The 22,504-nt window shown below is 38.0% G+C and overlaps 1 protein-coding gene across 5 annotated transcripts in view; it reads right to left on the bottom strand.

The window, feature by feature from the left end:
• C20H5orf34 (chromosome 20 C5orf34 homolog) overlaps positions 1-17,855 on the bottom strand; it is a 29,694-nt gene extending 11,839 nt beyond the window's left edge. For 2 of the 5 annotated variants that reach the window (XM_058564126.1, XM_058564129.1), the window contains exons 1-10: positions 17,675-17,849; positions 14,325-14,558; positions 14,066-14,155; positions 10,594-11,240; positions 9,233-9,334; positions 7,944-8,067; positions 2,704-2,795; positions 1,507-1,576; positions 666-836; positions 132-226 (exon numbers count right to left, since the gene is read on the bottom strand). In XM_058564126.1, coding sequence (XP_058420109.1) covers positions 132-226; positions 666-836; positions 1,507-1,576; positions 2,704-2,795; positions 7,944-8,067; positions 9,233-9,334; positions 10,594-11,240; positions 14,066-14,155; positions 14,325-14,519 — 1,586 coding nt within the window. In that variant the 5' untranslated portion in view covers positions 14,520-14,558; positions 17,675-17,849. Of the gene's footprint in view, positions 1-131; positions 227-665; positions 837-1,506; positions 1,577-2,703; positions 2,796-7,943; positions 8,068-9,232; positions 9,335-10,593; positions 11,241-14,065; positions 14,156-14,324; positions 14,559-17,668 lie in introns of all 5 variants that reach the window. The other 3 variants (XM_058564128.1, XM_058564127.1, XM_058564130.1) reach the window with 3 other exon arrangements.
• Between the last annotated feature and the right edge of the window lie 4,649 nt (positions 17,856-22,504).

The raw sequence follows: 22,504 nt of genomic DNA, 5'->3' as shown, positions 1-22,504 counted from the left end.
TTCATTCAAATTATCCACGTGGCAAAACTAAAAAAATATTTAATGTGTAAATAATGTTTTTATGTTTCCTCTCTGTCAATTAAAAGTTATTTACTAATATGAAAATAATTTTTAAAATTGCTTTTCTGTACCTTTCATGTGGTCCAGGGTGTCCAATCTGAATGAACTGATCCTGCCCATCAGGAAAAGTTAACTTACACCAACCTAACTGGAGACCTCGATTTACCTTAAGAAGCAAGGAGGAAAGGTAAGTTTTATCATTCTAAAACTTAAAAAAATGAAAAAACAAAAACAAAAACAAAACCCTCTTTTAACTTATCAATTAAAGAAATAAGTAGATGAATCATTAAAAATTTATTTTGACTAACTTAAAAGCCATATTTTATATAGGATATGGGTATTATTTAACCACCACTCTTATACAGATAATTATCAAAAGAACAAAAATACTAATCCCTCTCTCTACAATGAGTTACCTTTATAAAAATGACTATTTGTCACACTTTTCTGATTTTTGCTGGGAAATCCAATGAGATCAGTAACGCCTCTTGACAGATTTTATACTTCAAAAAACAAATTGAGATAGAAAAAGAAAACAAAGTACCACACTATTTCCACAGATTAAAATATATATATATATATAGTTCAGTCTGAAGTATACTCACCTGTCTGTTTTCAATAAAAGAGCCAAAATTCCAATTTAGGGTTAGAGTAATGCCATCTAAAAAGACAGCATGTACTTTGTCATCAGAGTATGCAAGAAATCTTCCCACAGTGGGTATGAGCGATTCTCTCAAAAGCACAGGCAGTATTGTGCTATCATTTATCCCAGGTAACTAAAACCAAGTAAATAAACATAGCAGGAAATAGAGTTATCTGTTAAAAAGATTTAAATGATTAATGAACTCTGAAGCAACTTCAGATTCTTATTCAGAAGTTGAATATTGTGGAATCCTTATGTATGTTTCAACTTTTCTAGAAGTGGATAACCCAAAGAGTCTTTAAAAGTAGATTAAATTCTAATATCTTTGGAAAGTCACAATTCTGCTCTGAACTTTATAAAAAACGTAGACAAAAATTAGGAACTACTGCAATATATAGGTTTATAATCAAATTAGTATAGATACAGAAATCAAAGTCTGAGAATCACTTCCTCCAAGTCAGCATTAAAGAATTTACTTTTACGGTTATGGAAATAGAGAAGAATACTGTAATATCATGGTTTATAATAACTATGTTTTTATATACTTCAAATCCAATCAATTCCCCTGCTCTTCCCCTCCATTAAAAAAAAAGAAAAACAAACTATATACAATAAAAGTATAACATAAAAATCTAATTTTGCAGTCTTGATCTATGAAGTTAACTTTTTTCAGAATTAGCCAATATTAATGTTACCAAGAATTTCTCACATGACTTAGATGAAAGTAATTTGAACTTAGAAGTATGTATACAAACAATAAAGCAATTTAAAAATATCTTGCTTTCAAAATAATTTTAAGATACCATTTTCCAGCAGCATATCCGATAGTTATGGCTTAAAGAAAGCCTCATCTTGACACAATGTTGAAGAATTCTGTGAACATGAAAAACACTACTTAAACATTTGAAAATAATGGCATTTTTCCATTTCTGGCAAACCATTCTCAATGCCACACAATACTGTAGGCAAGTAACTCATTTTTACTAAAATATGTCCGGACCTCTTTTCTTCCAGAAATCCTTAAGCCCTTAGAAGGGAACTAATACTGTTGCTTCCCTTTGTGCTAATCTTACCTAGTGAAAGTTATTCCTCTAATTTTTAGCAATGAAATGACTCCAAATGGAGAGAATTTTCAGGTGCTCCTTTTTAAGAGGTGATAGATTCACAGCGCCTGAAAAGTTTAGGATAGTCTAACGGTGGGGATGTAATTAACCGTCCCTAGGAAATCAAATGACAAATTCTGCCCCTTCAAATCTACTTTGGAAGTTGCTTAGACTTAAATTTATAAAAACAAATAATTTAATCCAATAATCCACTTTCATTCTTCTGAGTGCTACAGATTAATTAGGAGAATTAAAAAAACATGTGAACCAAAGAACACGCTTCATCTTCTGTACTCTAGAAATCTTTATTACTTTGAGGATAATAAAAAAGTATGAAAATTTTAAACGTATCATCAAATCCTCAACTTGATTCCAAGGAACAGTAATGATGCCACACTTACCCAGAGAAGTCACTTATTTCCTACCAGCATTTGCTCGCCATATATGGATGTTTCTCCATATTTAACTTGAAATTTAAATTCAAAGCCAGAAGTACTCTTATAATGATATAGTGATTACCTTATTTTATAAAAGATGAGACCAGAAAGGTTGACAAATTTTACCAAAGACATATTCCATTGTAGCTGCCAATTCTTTTTTTTTTTTAATAATTTTATTTATTTATTTTTCCCCCAAAGCCCCAGTAGATAGTTGTACGTCATAGTTGCACATCCTTCTAGTTGCTGTATGTGGGACGCAGCCTCAGCATGGCCAGAGAAGCGGTGCGTCGGTGCGCGCCCGGGATCCGAACCCGGGCCGCCAGCAGCGGAGCGTGCGCACTTAACCGTGAAGCCACGGGGCCGGCCCTGCCAATTCTTAATTTTACCCTGACCACTAGAAAATGTATCAAGATCTTAGACACATAACACTTGATTCGGTTGAAGGTGAAGAACTTACCTGGTTGCCTGTTGCATTAGAGAACGCACAGAGAACAGACTTCCTGGCCTATCTGGAGGAAGATTATTTACTGAATATGTTTTCTCTTCTCTCTGAAAATTAGTTTAAAATAAAAAATCTCATTAATAATAAATTTTGGTCATTATTAGTTGGCTATTTTTTTCTTGAATATGTATTTACATTGTGACAAGGCAAGCAGTTATTTTAACTTAATCTAAAGCTCATAAAAGGTATATTTTTAAAGGTATTTTATGATGCTTTTCCATTTTCCATTTCTCCTAGCCAGTCAAAAGTTTTATTCTAATAGCCTATAACTTACTGCCCAATTTATATCTTGGCTATACTTAAATTAACATGGTTACCCAACTAATTTTTCTACACATTAGCAGGAAACGTAAATCACATAAACTTTTCCCTTTAGACAACAACTACAACAAAACTGACTATATAGGTTAAAAAACTATTTTAACTGAATGAATACATCATTTTGTTATATTTTACTAATGGAAGAACTATTGCTACAGTTTGTGGAAAACAACAGAATTTACAGGCTCAGGTTCTTGAATTTTAAAAAATTGTTATTTTGTTATTCCTTCTGTATTTCCTCTTTCTCAGACTGTTGAATGTTACTGTATCTCAGAACTCTGTCTCCAGTCTTCTTTTCTGACTTCCTGATTTCTTCTTGGGTAATCCCAACAGGGTCCAAAGTTATGTTCATAATAATCATAGTAGCAACAGCTAACATTTATTAAATAGATATTATGCTAGGTGCTATACAGTTTACATGATGATCTCATTTACTCCTCAAAATAACTCTGAAAGATAAGAACTACTAATGCCTATTTTTAGATGAAGAAACTGAGACTTGAGGGCTAAGAAGTAGTAGAGATCTGATTTGACCTGCAAGAGAGTGTAACCCATACTTTACCATCAGTGAGAGAATATGTGCTTCGAAGTCAGACAGATTTGGACTCAAATCGCAGGTCCACCTCTCTAACTATAACGATGGGCAGGTTATACAATCTTTTGTAAGCCTCAGTGAAATGGGGATATTACCTACCCTCCAGATTGTCCTGAGGATTAATGATATAATACATAAAGAAAGCACCTGGGACAGAATTTAGTATATAGTAGATACTCAAAAAACAGTCTTTCCCCTTTTATCCTGGACTGTAGACTTGAATATCTAAATCTCTACTGGGCTTCTTCCCTGGATATCACAAAGACATCTCAACTTCGACACGTCAAGAATGGAATTATCTCTATTTCAAAATTTGCGTTTTCTCCTTCTCTACTTTGTATTTACTTCTGGTATGTCAATTATCACATTGTTCCCTCTATTCAGTTCCCTCCTCCATCACCTCCCTTTGTCTGACTTACTCCTACTTTTCCTTCAATCACAAGGAAGCTATTACGGAGGTCCCATAGACTAGGTGAAATTCCCTAGTTATGTCCATGAGCACAGTACTCTCCACTCCTCCTTCTTGGTTTTTATTATAATTTCAAATTAATACTTTTTTACTTAATGTCTGTCTTCCCGACTGCAATGGAGCTTCACGAAGCCAGGGACTGTTCTGTCTTGCTCACTTCTGTCTCCCCAGCATTCATTAGGAAAGTGCTCAGCCATGGTAAGCACTCAAAATATCGCATTTTAATTATTTATATCTTTCTCTATTGGATACTGAGTTCCCTGAGGGTTCTTGTATTTTCCACGATCTTATTTCATCAACTCTAAATGCTTATTTTTCAGAATTTAACCTCACTGAAATCTCAATGTATCTTATAATTAAGAGTGTCTTATAATCACTATCAGGCAGATGGGGTTGAGATATAATAGAATTTTAATCTTCTATTGACACCTCCTAGTAAGATCAAAAAGTGGCCATCATCAAAACAATTTACATTTGATAAAATTTTGGTTTAATACAGTGCCTGGTAACATCACTCACTGATTTATTCAATAATTTGGCATAATTTTCAACTCCTTCCTCATCCCCAATATCCGGTCAGTCATCAGTTCTGTCTCCTTAATATTTTTTGTGTCCATTCCTGTCACCACTGCCAGGCCCTCATACTTTCTCCCCTGAACTACTATAAATGTCTTCTAACTGGTTCTACAGCTTTAAGTTCCATCTCTTCCCTGCCCCAGTTCATCTTCTTCTGAAATGTTCTAACAAAAATCTGATGTCACTTCCCTACTTAAATCCTTCAGTGGTTCCCCAAATACAATAGAGTTTCTCATGCCCCATTTATGATGCTGGCCCAGCTTAGCGGTCTAGTCTCTCTGGACATCCCGCAACATTCCATCTGTTTTAGCCTACTGAACGACAGCATCTTCATTTCCTTCAATACTCCACACCCACCCCAGGCTCTAGCCTCCAGTTAGGTGACATTTATCTACTGTTCTATGCACTAGCAATAATAGCGTGTTGAACAAGACAGGGCTTTTCTCTAGTGCAGGTTAGTTAGTAAACAAACATTGATCAATAAGAAAATGTTACACAGTATTAAGTGCTAGGAAGAAAAAAAGATGAGAGAGTGACAGGGAGTGTCATGATAAGCTTCTTTAATTTGGATACTCAGGAAGAGCCTCCTTGAGGAGGTGACATTTAAATAGAAATGTTAATGACAAGAAGCCAGTCATGCAAAGAGCTGAGCAAGTAAAGTGTTCCCTTAGCCATATGCTCCTCCAGCCTTCAACCTTCTTTTGTATAACTCCTCCTCTAGAATTATAGATCCTAGCTTAGCCATGTCTTCCTCCAGGAGGCTTTTCTAGAGCCTCCAAAATTGGGTCAGGCGCCCCTCCTAATGTGGTCCCAAAGCACCAACTTCTATCTCTGTGGAAGCACTGACATTGTGGATACTTGTCAATTTTTCCTCTTTAAAATATTAATTATACAAGTAATAATAAATCACTATGTTTTTCTTGGGGGAAAAAAAGCAAGTTCAAAAAATACAAGATTTAAGTCCCTCAACTCTTCCTTCCTCCCAAAATCACAGACTCTTCCCCAAAAGTAACCACTTCATCCAGTTAAATCTGCCCAGATCTTTCCCTGTGTATTTACATGTGTATTATATATAGTAGTATATAGGTTTGGGGTTTGTGTCTTGGGCATCTTTCAATATCTCTCTCTCCTATGCTTCTACATCTTCCTCACTCTTTCAAATTGCTGCACAGCATTCCCGTAATCGGGTCACCTTAGTTTATTTCATCATTTCCCTGTTGATGAACATTTACATTGCTTCCAGTTCTTTGCTACTACAAACAATGCCACTACCTACATCCTTGGGCACGCTTCTTTGTATATATGTGCTAATATTTTTCTAGGCTAGATACCTAGAAGCAGAATTTCTGGCCAATTTTACTTGATATTATCAAACTGTCCTTCATGAAGGCTGAACCAATTTACCCTCCAAACAACACCATGAAAGCACCCCTGTCCCCACACCCTTGCTGGCAGTAGATATTATCAACCTTTTTAGTTTTGGACAATTTGGTGAGTGAAAAATGTCATGCCATTTGCATTTCTTTTAATTTGCATTTCTTTTAATTTGCATTTCTTTGATGCAAGCAGTAACGTTGAACATGTTTTCAAGTATTATGGGTTATTTATATTGCCTTTTCTATGGCTTAACCATTTTTATCCTTTACTCGTTTTTCTATTAGGGTTTTTTATTACTGATTTATAGTGTAGAATATTTTCTTCCAGCCCTTTGTGCATCTTTTTCACTTTATCTAATTTAACAGAAGTTAAATTTTTTTTTTTTTGAAGATCAGCCCTGAGCTAACATCCGACGCCAATCCTCCTCTTTTTTTTGCTGAAGAAGATTGGCCCTCGGCTAACATCTGTGCCCATCTTCCTCCACTTCATGTGGGACGCCACCACAACATGGGTTGACAAGTAGTGCATCGGTGCACACCTGGGATCCGAACCTGCAAACCCCGGGCCGCTAAGGAGCGTACACACTTAACTGCTATGCCACTGGGCCGGCCCCAGAAGTTAAATATTTAAAATTTTAACATAAGTTTGAAAATTTCAAGCTTGTCAAACTTTTCTTTTATGCCTTCTGGTTTTTTGTATTGTACTTAAGAAGGCCTCCCCCACCAAGATTATAAACATTGTTCTTCTATATTTTCTTCTAAGCAGTATAAAGTTTGGTTTTTTACATTTCGCTCTTTAATCCATATGGAATTTATTTTGGAGTATGGGTTAAAGTAAGAAGCAAACAATGTTATCCCAAAAAGAGAGCCAATTGTTCCTAAATCTTTTCACTCAAGTAGACAATGGAGACAGAATGTGTTGCACACAGAGGTCTGAGAGTAAAGACAAAAGCAGCCTATGCACAAAGGCACAACTTGTTTGGAAGTCTTGTGTTTTACCCCAAAAGCTCATGCTTCTACTCCATGATGTTGGCTTCAGTATAAAAATGATCACCACTTCCCCCAACACCTTTGAGTAAAACTGAAGCTCAAGGAAGATGTCCTAGGTCTGTAATACTTGTCTTTCTACTTTTGTATATGCTTGAAATTTTCCATAGATAAAGAAGATTTGCTCTATTTTTAACTCTTCTACCTAGCAACTCTGATAATCTTATCACTCAAATACTCCACTCTGTAATAGAAAAAGGAAACATATTTATTATGTTCCCTCCTGCAAAGCAAAGCCATGTGATACTACGGTGATCCCTAAAAAAGGTGGATGTCAAATGTCAAGACTGGGAACAAGCAAATTAAGACTTATTAAAAAAATATCCACATTACTACATTTTGGTCTGATATATTAAATATATCATGTTGTGTTTCACTGTTTTCAACAACAGAGACCAATCTTATTCAACTTCTAGTTGTATATCAAGATTTAGGAATTAAGAGGTATTTACACTATGCAAACAATTACATGGTGGGGAAAAAAGAATGTTCTTTTCAATGTGAAAATATTAATTTGAAGAAGTATATTGATTCAAAGTAATGCTGTTAGTTTCAGTGTTTCTTATTGATAAATTTTATGACAGAAGAAATTTAGCTTCTGATTTACACACAAATTGCGTAAGCAAAAAGATGACAGAGTACAAGATGAGAATACAGTAAAAAAAAAGCAGTTAATAATTACTGTGCCAATGCTGGAGTAGTAGCAAGTAATGCTACATAAAGATCAAATTTCTCATATATATTCAGAACTATTTAGAAACAGCCATCTACCAAAAAATCTTCTTGAGCTGAGACCTCATTTTCAGCTTACCTCTTCTGATCCTTCTTGAATGGAATAATATGTAAAATAATTCCCGAAATAAGCTCCTTCTGATTTGAAAATAGATCCATCTCCAGGATAAATCTCTATTGAGTTCACATTTTTATGGGTAAGTCTAAGGCAGAGAAATAATCTTTAAAAAATTTTCTTTCTAATTGAGATTAAAACATACATAAAGGCAATCATCAAAAAAAAAAGAAAAAAAGTATGGAGTTTTGCCTACACAGCAAAACTGATAATTTCATACTCTGCACCCCAACCAGCTAAATCAATTTTTTTGCAAAAGATAAACAGAACACACAGAATTGGTTAATGCCTCTATTTCAACAACTAATCTCAGCTTCTGGAAGTCAGGCATCTTGTCTTACCATCCCGATAACCTCACTGCCAATCACAGTAGCTGGTACATAATAGTCACCAAAGCAATGCCCATTGCATAGGAGTTAAATATGACACCTCCAGAACCTGAAAATAAGATTATTCTTTAATAATGAAACAAGCAGAATCAATAGCTGATGGAGGTGATTAGCCATATGTAAAAGGAGCCATCCCTAAGAGAAGGTGACTGACTGTACCTGGAGCAGCCAGGTACAATCAAGGTATAGGTTATATAATGTACAAAAACTTAAGCCAACCCAATTTTATTGAAACATATGAAGAATATATTGTCAGAAGGGAGTGGGTCTTCATGTGGGAAAAGGAGAGCCCAAAAAACAAAAATTTTACAGTGCTCTTCTAGCATTATTTATGGAAGTGAAACTCTGAATCTGGCCCACGCTAGTATTCCAGTCATTAGAGAAGTGTAATTTGTGGTGGGGCAGGGATAATTCAGTGGAATAGTGTGGGCACAGAACAGCCACTCAAGGAATATTTGCTATGTGAATGAAGGCCGAAATTTCCGTTAGGCTATCTAACTTCTCTAATTCCATGCTCAACAGGCAACCTTCCGATGTGACTAATTCAGACAACTAGATCCTCTGATGCTTGGAGGGGGTATCCTAAATAACTGACATGAGTATTTCATTCATTAGCAAAACTAACCCCTCACTGGCTTTGGAGTTATCACAAAATTCTTGTGAATATGGTTAATGTGAATTAGTCACAAGTCCCCTGTGTGCCCTAATAAAAGTAAGTTTTGAGAACTGTAAAACTCAGGACCAAACACAGGAACCTGGTGGCCCTGGCAAAACTGTGTCCTTCTGTGGAGACTGTCAGCAAAGCAAGTCACGTCCCCTCTGTGACGTCGCGAAATAGCTCCAACTCCAACACAGGCGCCTTACCTGTATGTAATTCCTTTGTACCAAACCACTTTCACTGGTTCAGGATACGAATATTCTTCTTCATCAGACTGTCTCTGTGAAAGGGAATCACAAAAATTCCACCTGTGAAGGACAAAATACAAGCTGTTGATTCTGGTTGCTCTTCACAATTACCTTTAGAAGTCCACAAAACAGTGCTACTGTAATAAGATTTATATCTTGCTTAACTTGTTAGAGCAAAGAAACGTAAAAATTAATATGAAAATATATTAATGAAATTTAAAAATGAGTCATTTTTCCATGTATTTTCAATAATCTCATTATTGAATATCAGCACAACTACATACATATATTAACAGTTTTACTAACCTTTAACATTCAGGATTCAAACAACAAATATTTACTGAACTATCTATGGTGGACCAGGCACTGTACTATACACACTGGGGATATAACACCCAAAAAAGCAGACATGGTCGCTGCCCTCAGTGGAGATTCCTATCTAGCAGGCATGTTAAATAGTAAATATTGAGCATAAAAAAAGAATTCCTGGATGCTATGAGATTGTATAAGAACCTAATCCTGCCTAGGGACTTCAGGATGACCACCTTCAGGAAGTAAAGCCTACGCTGAGACCCAGAAATAAGCATAAGCTTGCGAGCTGAGAGATAAAGGGAGTGTTCATGGCAGAAGAAAGAGTAGGTGCAGTGGTGAAAGAAAGCTTGAGCAAGCATTCTAAGGATTGTAAGAAGTCCAGTTTAACAAGAGTAGGGAAAGCAAGAGTGGTGAGAGAGTGGAGGATTATAGATATAGTAAGGGACCAGATAATGGAAGGCCTGTTAAGCCACGTTTAAGGATAATGGATTTCAGTCTAAGGCCAGTGGCAAGTTATTTAACAATTGTTAATTTAGAAGCATAAATCTCTTTTGTGTATTTATAATACTGGAATTTCCAATTTTAACTAGATAATCATGACAAGCCTGAAAAACACTCCCACGTTTTGTTTAAATAACAAATATGTACTCAGAGACTACCTGGGATCAATCCCAATTTTACAAGTACTAGCTGTGTGACCTTCACTAGACTCTAAGCTCCTAGAAAGCAGGGACTGTGTCTTAGTCATCTCTATGTTCTCTGTGCTTGACAAAAAATCAAGTGTACAGTCAGCCTTCCATGAACATTCAATGCACAGACACAGAGTAAGAAACATAATCAACACATTTACTAGGGAAATTATTTACTATCAGTTATAAGCAAAGTTTTAGATCGACTGAATGAACTTTCCTTATGAATGGTATCAGGTGATTTAGAAAGAAAAATTATCCTTAGGTGAGGACTAGTTCTGACAAAAGCTTTATGACAAATAAGTCATTCTTCATTACCTGTGTAGGTGTGGGACAGGACAGCTGAGTAATAGGGCCCTGGGAAGAACAGAAACTTCTTTTCCTCTTTCCTCTGAAACATCAGAAGTTAAAATTCTATTCAGGGTGATATTTGCATCAATTCCAGAAATATTGCTGATTTTATTATGAAAATGAAGTGCTAAAGACAAAGGGTATTTCCATTCCTCTGGACAGGACGCCACAGACCAGCGCTGCTTGACCCACGTGTATACACATGTGTGGTTTGTAGCAGGCAAGGGAAGCTCCTCCCTCCCTTTAGTTCCATTTACACAACTCTTCTTCTCTAAAGGTTCTTTGGGTTTCAAGATCTGACAATGAAGTTCATTTTCTTTATTCTTCAGTCTCTGTCCTGATAAATTTCCATATGTACGGATTTTGCCTGCTTTTTCAACTAGTTTGTCCTTTTTAGCTGGATTATTTTTTTCTGACAATACTCTAGATGAGTCTGGTTTCTGGCTTACTTTACACAAAAAATGTACTGTAAATTCATGCTGAGATTTGGGCAGGCAAAGGTATGCGTGACCATCTAAAGATGATATCTTCACGGTGCCACTCTGCATACATATCATGCCATCATCAGTATCAAGACTGGGCCATCTCACTTCTGAGATGTCAATGAAGATACGCTGAGTTGAGGAGAGAAAAAGAGATGCTGAGTATTTTCTGTTAACAGTCCAATATTTCCATACATTTGATACTTACATATAGTGTAAGAAAGCTCTTTAAAGTATTGTTTGTGTTTTACAGAGGAAATGAAAAACAGAGAAGGAGGTGTCAACCTATACATGGTTTTCCACAGAATACTTGATATTGTTAAGATTCTCTCTCTTAGAAACAGAGACGTAAAACAAACACACACACACTGACAAAAAATGAGAGAAAAGAAAAAGAAAAAATCATCTCGATTATATTTAGTGTTAGACATATTTTTGTTTAAAATGTACAATGAATCAGAGATAAATAGATTTCCAACCCCTCCCAAAAGTCTTCTCTGAAAAAGAATATAAATGAGGGAAGACCACACTACAATGCACTATATTAAAAGCAATCATAACTTAAATGGTATGGAACTAGCATAAAAATCATCAACAGAACAACTCAGAGAATACAGAAACAGACTCACTCATATCTTAAAGTGTTACATGTGATAACATAAGCTTTTCAAAACAAGGGCGGAAAGGGAGAATTACTTAATAAATGGTGCTGGAATTAGCGAATAGCATTTGCGAAATAGCAAAGGGTTATCACATGGACTAAATAGTATAATATGTATAAAGTACCTGCCTAGATAGCACACGGCACAGCATACAATAAAATAAATTCCAGGTGACTTAAAGAGTAACATTTTAAAAAACTGAATTACTCAAAAGTAAATTGATCTTGATCAATAGCATACAGACTCATAACAGGTAACAGTGCCTGACGTATATTTTCATATAAGATAAAAACAATAGGTGTCACATAACAGTCTTTTAATCAATTAATCTTGCCAACAGTGAAACATTTCAACTTCCATTTATATAAAACCTTAAATTTACAAAAACTATTGTCAAGAAAGCCTCTTAAATTTATAGTGCTATCTATGTGCACAGATGTTAGTATAGTATTCACTGATTACAAAGCTGGTTTGTAAGGCTGGTCAGTTAAGAAAGTTCCCTTCTAGAATTAGACTATCTAATAATCCTACTACAGCATCAGCAGCAAGCTATGCAGTTTCAATGAAAAAAGTTTCACAAAAGATACAGTGGAAAAACAGCCTTGTTGTCTAAGCTATAGCTTACAATTTTTCATGGCTCCTCTACCATGAGACAATATAATAGAAAATTACTCAGTAGACAGGCAAGCATCATGGTGGTAGCAGAAAGTGGTTAAAAGACAGTCTTCTGAGTCAGACAGACTGGGTTCAAATCCTGACTTTGCCACTTAAAAAATTTCCTGAAAAGAGGGCTGATATCCAGCCAATATACCTGTTCTGATTGGCTGGACAACCATTTTGATCAGCAGGTACCCATGCCATACTGGTATTATTAAATATTTTTAATATCATTCCTAGTTCTTGCCACATAGTAAACCCTCAATAAATAATAGTTATTATTATTCCTAAAAGTTGAAAATAGAATGTAAGGAAAAGAACAAAATGTGTATACTCACAAGTAATCACACATCTCTACCACACATTAACAAATAACTACACATAAACTACTGAAAATGGCCACATAACTTCTTTTTTTTTTTTTTTGTGAGGAAGATCAGCCCTGAGCTAACATCCGTGCTAATCCTCCTCTTTTGGCTGAGGAAGACAGGCTCTGAGCTAACATCTATTGCCAATCCTCCTCCTTCCCCCCCGCCCCCAAAGCCCCAGTAGATAGTTGTATGCTGTAGTTACACATCCTTCTAGCTGCTGTATGTGGGACACGGCCTCAGTGTGGCCGGACAAGCGGTGCGTCGGTGTGTGCCTGGGATCTGAACCCAGGCTGCCAGTAGCGGAGCACGTGCACTTAACCGCTAAGCCATGGGGCCGGCCCATCCACATAACTTCTTTTTTTTTTTTTTTTAATTTTTTGTTTATTGCAGTAACATTGGTTTATAACATTGTAAAAATTTCAGGTGTACATCATTGTACTTCTATTTCTGCATGGACTACATCATGTTCACCACCAAAATACTAATTACAACCCATCACCACACACATGTACCGAATTATCCCTTTCACCCTCCTCCCTCCCCCCTCCCCCTCTGGTAACCACCAATCCAATCTCTGTCCCTATGTGTTTGTTTATTGTTGTTATTATCTACTACTTAATGAAGGAAATCATACGGTATTTGACCTTCTCCCTCTGACTTATTTCACTTTGCATTATACCCTCAATGTCCATCCATGGTGTCACAAATGGCTGGATTTCGTCGTTTCTTATGGCTGAGTAGTATTCCACATAACTTCTTAATTTTGACACCTCTGAGAATCAAAAAGTCACCAATCTAAAAAGTTCTAAGTATAATCATTGACTATAAAGAAAAAGGCAGGGAGATGAAGTATGTAACTTCTGTGTCTCCATCAACATACCAAATATCAAAACACTCTAGTTTGGTGAAATATACAGGTTTACGCATTCTACAGCAACATGTCTATTCCCAAGTGTCATGAAGAAAAAGACTAAACATTAAACTACCTGTTTCTAATTACTTGTCCTCAAATATTACTTATAAAAATGAGGTTTAAAAAATTACCTTTTGGGCCGGCCCCGTGGCTTAGCGGTTAAGTGTGCGTGCTCCGCTGCTGGCGGCCTGGGTTCGGATCCCAGGCACGCACCAACGCACTGCTCCTCCGGCCATGCTGAGGCCGTGACCCACATACAGCAACTAGAAGGATGTGCAACTATGACATACAACTATCTACTGGGGCTTTGGGGGAAAAATAAAAAAAAAATAAAATAAAATTATAAAAAATTACCTTTTTTTTTTCAGAAGGTATGATGCTTTCAGATAAAAAAGGGCAAGTAGCAGAAGAGTTTCGAAAATCTAGTGCTCGCTGTAGTTGCTCCTACAAAAAGAAATACAAAATGTAATCTTAAAAAATGACTTCAAAATCAATTTAGAATGATAGTAGTCCAGAATACTCATTACTTTCCATATTTTGGCCACCTCAACAATATGTTGGTATTAAAAAGACTTGTTTTTTTAAGAGTTGTTTAAGTGTCATCCTTACTTACTCGGTAAGTGCTAATAACAAACTGCGTCCTTTGACGAATTCTTTCTGGTTGTTCCAAAGGATGTGCTGAAACTGGAGGTGCCTTTTCAAATAAAAATTCAGAGCCACAGGGAGAAAGCTGCAGTCTGGAACCATCAACATATTGTACTTGCACTGAATCATCCTCATAAAGCACCATTCGCACTTCAGCTGCCATTACTATGACTATGGATAAAATGTCCTTCCAAGGTGAAGACTGAAGGAAATAGGAAACAGAGTCACACTTTTAGTGCTCTTAATGTATAAAAGTTCTATCAAAACATACGGATGCATTTTCTAAGAATATAAGCAAAATATATTGTCATTGCATTTATTTTTGTTGAAGGAAAGGTGATTTACTTTACTGCATACTCTTAGATGATCTGAAATTAACATCCCGAACAGAATGCCTTGATTAACCCTTAGGGATTTAGGTACTCTAGTGTGGGAAGATAACCTAGAGGGAGGATAACCCACCAAGTTATAACTGCCTTTAGAATTTCAGTAGCTTTACTTCTCCTGAGGTTTAATTTCTGTAAATTATATCCTCAGTATCTAATTTCAAATAACAAGCAAATTCCACTCTTGCAGTAAGAATACAGCAAATCATCTGTAATACATGCAACAGGCAGGCCAAAACTAACTATTAGGCATCAGAGAAAAGAACACTGAAAAAGAAATCCAAATACCTGGATTTTTGTCCCTAGCCTGGCATTAAGTAGCTCCATGTCACTACTAAGCAAGCTAATTAATCTCCTGGTGTCTTAGTTCATCCTTATTTCACTGAATTCAATTTCCTCTTCTCTACCTCTAAAGTGACTCTGTGTCTTCACCTATGCTTTCCATCTAGGTATGACTGAAGGGGAATTAGAGAGTTGGGTTCCATTCATACTCCACCATTTACCAGCTCTAAACCTCAGGTTGTTTGTTTCCTTATTTGTAAAACGGGGATAGTAACAGGATTATTGTGGGGATTAGAGAAAACACATATGACAGTGTCTAGTATTGCGAACATGGCCTTGTAGGAGCTCAATAAATCTTATGATTTCTTTCTAATACTAAGCTCATCCTCTTCTAGAACATTATCTCCTTCTACTACTCAGGTGATCAAGTTTCACCCGATAGAAAAAAATAACTTTCCAAAGATACCAGTTTACCCTTATTTCCTACCAATAAACTTCTCAAATGTAGTATCCACTTATTGTCCACTTTCTCTCTCATCAATCTTCAATCCATTGCAATCCAGCTTTCTCCTCCACCTCTCTACTGAAATTGTTTCACAACAGTCACCAATGTCTTCCTACATCCCATGACTTCAGTCTTCATCCTGTCAACCTGTGACAGTGTTGTCTACCTTCCCCTGCACCAAACTCGCTCTTCCTCTGCCTTTTATTTAAAAAAAAAAAAAAAAAAGCTGCCATGGTTTTCCCTACATCTACCTCTGTTTTTAGTTTAATGATTTCTCTTCTTTACCATTCTCTTAAATCAAGGATTCATCAAGACCTGACCTTGGTCCCCATTCCATCTCTTCTTACTATATACACTCATGCTGCTTTTAGCCCACCCTTGCTTTTTAAAAACATCTTAACCCTTTTCAATGTTTGTAATTAGCTACGTATGATATGGCCTATAATCCATTGTGGAATATGTCAGGATATAATATTAAACGAGATGGTCTTGTGCTGAGGAGATTCAGACAACTTCAATTATTTTCTTTTCTCTAGAGAACTTCCAAATCTACCTGACCTCTTTCCACAGCTTCCAGCTGCCTGCTAGACTTCTCTTCATGTCCCTGTCCCATGGATAAATCAAACTCAACATGAGTAAAATGGAACTGAGTCACTCCCACCAAAAACCGACATCTGTAATATCCCCTAGTTTCACTTTCACTCTTACCTCTCAAGTCCAGTCTACATACAGTAGGCAGAGGGAGCTTTTAAAATAAAAATGAGATTACTCTCTGGCTTACAGCCCACCATTTGCCTTAGAATAAAATCCAAATTCCTAACCATGGCCTACAACAGCTACATAATCTAGCCCCAGCTACCTCTTCAAATGTCATCTCCTAACTCTCTCCTTCTTGTTCAGGACACTTTAGCTACATTGGCCTTTTTAATGTTTTTTAAACAAGCTGTTTCCCATCTCAGAACCTTTGCACTGTTCTTTCTGCCTAGCATGTCCTTTCCTTGGCTCATCACATGGTTGGTTCTTTATCACCAGTAAGATCTCAGCACCAATATCACTTGCTCAAAGGCTTGACTTGACCATCTCAGTTAAAGTTGTTCCTAACCATCTCCCAATCACTTTTTATCCATTTCATCTTTTTCCTTCATAGCATCTACCACTACCAAAACTGATTCTATTTATTTACTTGCTTTTTGTCTTTTCCTACTCTGATATAAACTCAATCAGAGCAGGGACATCCTCTGCCTATTCACAATTGTATCCCTGGTATCTAAAAAAATGCTTGCTAAATAATAAAGGTGCAATAAATATTTATTTAATGATGAAATAATAAATAAGTGAATTTTAAAATTCTTGCTCCTCCTGAATTTGCCATTTGAGTTAATGGCATCGCAATGTTAGCAGCCAACGTTAGCAAAAGTTGACTCTCACTGTTTCCCTCCTCACCCTTGTAATGAATACTGTTGATTTTCTAAGTCTCTCTCTTGAACCTGGCTCCTCTTTTTCTATTTCAGGCCATCAACTCTTCCCTCAACTCCTGCAACTGTCTAGGACCTTTCTCCAGTTTTTTCCCTCTTCAGTCCATTTCCTGTATTGCTGTTATAACTTTCCACAACCCAGATCATACCAACTGCTTTACATCCCTTGTTTACATACCTGTTAAATGGCAATAAATATTAATAGCAATTAATTTTATTTATATTGCAGCTATATATATCAGATGTCTACTTGCTATTACAGGAAAAAAAAAAAGAGATGCAGATAGACGGAGAACTTATTTTCTAATACCAATTGGAAAAAGATCTCTATCTCTGGCCAAGCTTTTTTTTTTCAAAAAACAGCTTATTGAGGTATAATTGTTGTTTAGATTATTTAGATAATAAAGCACGCACAAGAAACAGTGGAATGTCTAAAGTTTTTGGCGTATCACTAAAAACCATAATTCGGCTCCAACCCACACTTCCAGCCTCATCTCTACTGTCTTATTTCTGTTTGCGTTTTCACCACCCAGCACATTACGTCAGAGTGTTTAACGATCAAAAAGCCACAAGTCTGTTCTTGACACCAATGGGAACCTCATTTTTCAAAATGCAACACCTAGTTACAGAAAAAGCCTCATCAAAACAACAACCAACGTCTTACACTCACAAAGCAGTTCTGAGCTGAAAAGTCTCGGAAATGAGGCCAATCAACGGCCCCTGTGCTTTAACTGGCCAAAATGCTCCACTGCGGTGTCTGCGCCTGCCCACAACTGCTTCTCTCGGAATTTGACAAACTACCAACAAGTGATGTTTCTTGATGAGAGAAAACAATCACGACCACACGGAAAGTGTTTTCGCCGAGACGTCCGTCAAGTCCGAAGAGCCGGAAAGCGGCGGCAGCGCCAGCTACAACCCCGGGGAGAAAGCATAGACAAACCGCAGGGCTTCAAACCTTCCCGCACCCTGAGCCAGCGGCTCGCCTCTCCGCAGAGAGACCGGAAGTCCCGCCCTGGCCGTGCCCTCCGCTACGGGGGCCGCACCCCGGCGCGTCCCTTTGAAGGGCGGGACCGGAAGTAGGGGAGGTGCGAGTTCCCGCTCCGGAATCTGGTCGACCTCCCCTCGTTCTTTGCTTCCGGTACCCCGCATGGAACCAGTCTGAGCGGTTGTTATAAAGCCTGAGGACCAGCATTATCCAGCCAAGAACTTACCACACGGATGGATTTTAGGGAAGTGTTGCTTATGTGAATGATCTAAACAACAATTATACCGCAATAAAGCTGTTTAAAAAAAAAAACTGGCCTAAGATAGAGCCCTCTTTTTTCCTAATTTGGTATCAGAAAATACAAGTCTTTCAACTATGTATCTGCACTTTTTCTTTTCTCTAAAATAGCGAGTAGACATATGTGCTATATTTATTTATTTCCATTAAAGAAGTGTTTATGGAGAGCCTACTATGTGCTAGCCATGCTGGAGATAAAGTAGGCAATAAGACCCAGTTCCTTGGGTTCGTGCATGGGGACTAGAGGTTAACTGGAAAGAAACGACTAGACAATAATGTAATCACAGTTGTGCTAAGTGTTCCTAAGATAAAATACAGAGGTCTGTGAAAGCATGTAGTGGGCAGAGCTAACCTAGGCTGAGGAAATAATTTCACTGAAATCCAAAGGATAAGTAGGTGTTAGCCAGGTAAAGTGGGGGGAAAGTATTTCAAGTAGGGGTAACAGCCTGTATTATGACCCTGAGGTCCAAAGGAAAGATCTTGCCCCTTGAAAGTGTTGAAAGAAAGACAGTTTGGTTTAAGTATGATTAAAGGGGAGAGAGAGGCCTTTAGGGGAGAGAAGCCTGAAATGGGGCTATAAAGGTAGGCAGGGGGCAGATCATTATGAATTTATGATCATTATAGACTTTATCTTAAGAGCGATGGCAAATTATTACAAGGGCTTTAAGCAAAGGTGGCAGCACCAAGGGATGGGGAAAAATCTAATGCCTTAAATTCATCTTCACTTTTAAAAGCCTGATATGTAAATTGACCTCAATCTTACGTAAAGTGTAATAAGGGCATCCTTAGACAACCATGTTTTCATTGATCCGTAACATCAGTCTGTATAATACAGTGCTAACTTAGGTCCTATCCCACTCCCACCTTTTTTCTCTCCGATGCCTAAGAACCATCTATATATAAATTCTGTCTACTACAAAGGCGTTTTGTGATGCTATTTGTGCTTTAGAAAGATTCCTGGAACTGCTGAGTGGAGAAAGGATTGTAGAATGCAACAGCAGATGTGGGGAGCCCGGTAGGAGGCTTTTGAAAAAGCAATAGGATGATGGCAGTTCAGACTCAAGACTGGGCAGTAAGGATGGAGAACATGGTTCCAAGAAATATTTAGGAGATTGACTCTATAGTTTTGGTTAGGATTGAATGTGGGGGGTAAGGGGGAGGTAGGAGTGAAAAACAGTTCCAGGGTTTCTGGTTGGGGCAAGTGGATAGGTAGCAGTGCCATCCACGAGAGGGGGATGTAAGAAGAAGAGCAAATTTAGAGAATAGCATAACAAATTTTGTGAGTCCTCCTGGTGGAAATGACAAGTTAGTAAAGGTCTAGAATCAGGAAATTAGAAACAGATCTTGAGGTCAGTGGCTGATAACTGCTAACTGAAGCTACAGGAGAGGATAAAATAGTCCAAGAATATTGTGACATGAGAAAAGAATGCTTAGGACTGAGCTTTAAGGAACACCAACACTAATACATTAGGAAAGGGAAAAAAAATTGAGGAACAGCATAAAGCTAGAAAGCAAGCCATTGTGTTCTGGATGCCTAGAGGTTTTCCCTTGTGGTGTCACTTAACACTGTCAGGTATGGCCTAGAGAACAAGCTAAAGAATGAGGTGTCTATTAGATTTAGTGACATGGAGGTCATTGGTGACTCTAGTGAGGGCTGTTGTATATAGTGAGGCGGGAGGCTATAGTGGGTTTGGAGAGCAAGTAGGAAGTAGCGAAATAGAAAAAATGAGACACCGCTTGAGAAGTCTGACTGGGAAGCAGTGAGAGGACTGTAGTTGGAGAGAAGTGAGGGCCAGATTTCTTTTGAGGAGAGGAATGGCATGTCGAACAGCTCATGCAAAGAGCCAATGGAGAAAGAGATAAAAAATAGACCAAGTAACAGTAGAGTTCATGAGAATGAGAGGGGATGGGATTTGAGCATTTATTGAATAATTGGCCTTTGAAGGGGAGGGACGGATGAAGAGAATGCAGAGGCATTTATGCACATCTGTCTGGCGGCTTTTTTTTTCTGCGAAGCAAGTCATCAGTTAGGGGATGAAGGGGCAGATAGAGTCAAGAGGGTTGAAACAGTTTTTAAAAAGGGAATGAAGAAACACAGTAAGATTACTGGCAGCGCTGACAGCCTGATTGAAGGTGGTGACTATGAATTCACAGTGGTACAAACCTACCAGAAACATGACCTCCAGCTGCCTGGATGTAGCAGCAGCATTGTGTCCATCTAGGCTTGGCGTTTTGCCAGGTGGCCACAATACCACAGTAGCATACATGCCCTTGAATTATTTACATTTGCTAAAGTCTAGTCAACCAAAGACATCCAGGCTCAAGCCTGTAGTCTGACAAAATCAATATTTATTGACATGCAAGGGGGCACACTCCAGGGGGACTGTGGATGGTGTGATCCACAGCGGGAGGAGGGTGCCCTCTTTGGTGAGGGTGGATTCCTGCTGAAGGATTCTGAGGAAGCCCTAAGGGAAGGGAGACTGGTTCTGGGTTAGATGTTTCTGCAGCAGGATTAGGAGAGGCAGGGACTAACTAGGGATGGGGCGCTGTCATGAGGCATGAGTGGTTAGTAACTGGGTATCCCCAGTAATAGATGGTGGGGATAGCAAACTAGGTCTGGGGGCCTCTTTGGTAACAAAACAGTGGTCACACAAAGAAGGGGACATGCTGACATTTTATAGCTGCTGCATGACCTTGGAAGAAACAATGTTTCCTGTTAACTTTGCAGCTGGCATTATCTGTGTCTGTCTTCCCAGCCTGATTAACCGCAGGGCTGCTTTTTTCTTTTTCAGTCCAACCTGATTTTCAGTCCTTCAGTCCTGGACAGGTTTTTACCCTTTCATACCAAGCATCCTCCTCTCTTGCTAAATGTGATTGATTTTTGTTTTTTTTTGACAAATTACAACTTAATCCATACCTATCTGTCCTCCCTATAGATAAGATTAAATGAAATACCTAATCACAGAATTGCCCCTGCTTTCTGACAACTTCCAGAGTGAACCTCCAGTTTCTTAGACCCTCTCCCAAATCATCCAACCAAAGCCCAAATCCTGTAATAGGTCCTTTCTAACACCCTCTTACTGACACCCCCAGTTCCCCACAGTGTATATTCTGCTTTACTGCAACAAGTACTAAACCCAACATATTCAAGTACAGGTATGCTCCTAATAGACTTTGGCTGGAAGGGCATTGACAACATAAAGACAGAGGGTCTGAGTTGATGACATGACTGGCAGGTTCAGACCAATATTTGCACTTTGTTGCCAGAACACAAGACTGTGATATTCACTGGCACCTTTGAGTCCTTGCTCATTGGAGACTTGTACTAACAATCCCTACAAAAGACTTACTGACCTGTTTCTGTTGAAGAAATAGCAATCCTAAAGGCAAATAATTGTGGCAAAGGGCCAACTCTTCCTTTCATTATGTACTTTTGCAGTTTTAAAATATGTCCACACATTCCTTATGACATCCTGATATGGCTTTAGAGACTCACTTAGAACCAAAAGACTGTGGTGGAAGTAATGGCTGTGTGCAGCTTCCAAATGCAGTTCTTCCTGGGTCTTTGGCAATACTCTCTCTCAAAAATCCAGCTGCCATGTTGTGAGAAGTCCAAGCCATATGGACAGGCCATGTGTAAGTGGCTCTGGTCTAGTGATGGCTTCAAGTCATCTCAGCCCAGTCATCAGCCATGTGAGTGAGGTAGTGAAGAAGAATCCAGATGATTACAGCCCCCAGCTGTAAGCCAGCCCCAGTCCTTAGTTTTCCCAGCTGAGGCCTCAAACCTTGCAGAATAGAGAAAATGCATCCCTATTGTGCCCTGTCCAAACTCCTGAGCCACAGAATCCATGAGCATAATAAAGTGCTTATTGTTTGAAGACACTAAGTTTGAGTGGTTACTTAAGCAGTACTAGTAACCGGAACATATACTGATCCTGTTGGTAGCTGTTGTGAGTACAGTCATGTGTCACTTAACAACGGGGCTATGTTCTGAGAAATGTGTTGTTAGGCGATTTCATCATTGTGCAAACATCATAGATTGTACTTACACAAACCTATATGGCATAGCCTACTATACACCCAGGCTACATGGTACTACTCTTATGGGACCACGGTCGTACACGTGGTCTGTTGTTGACCAAACTGTCATTACGTGCGTGCGTGACTGTATAGCAATGGTTGGTAACAATGAGCTAGTGGACAAAACTGGATGGTTAT

Source organism: Diceros bicornis, chromosome 20 (assembly GCF_020826845.1).
Source record: "Diceros bicornis minor isolate mBicDic1 chromosome 20, mDicBic1.mat.cur, whole genome shotgun sequence".
NCBI classification, from domain to species: domain Eukaryota; kingdom Metazoa; phylum Chordata; class Mammalia; order Perissodactyla; family Rhinocerotidae; genus Diceros; species Diceros bicornis.
This window is presented reverse-complemented; position numbering and strand designations above follow the sequence as displayed.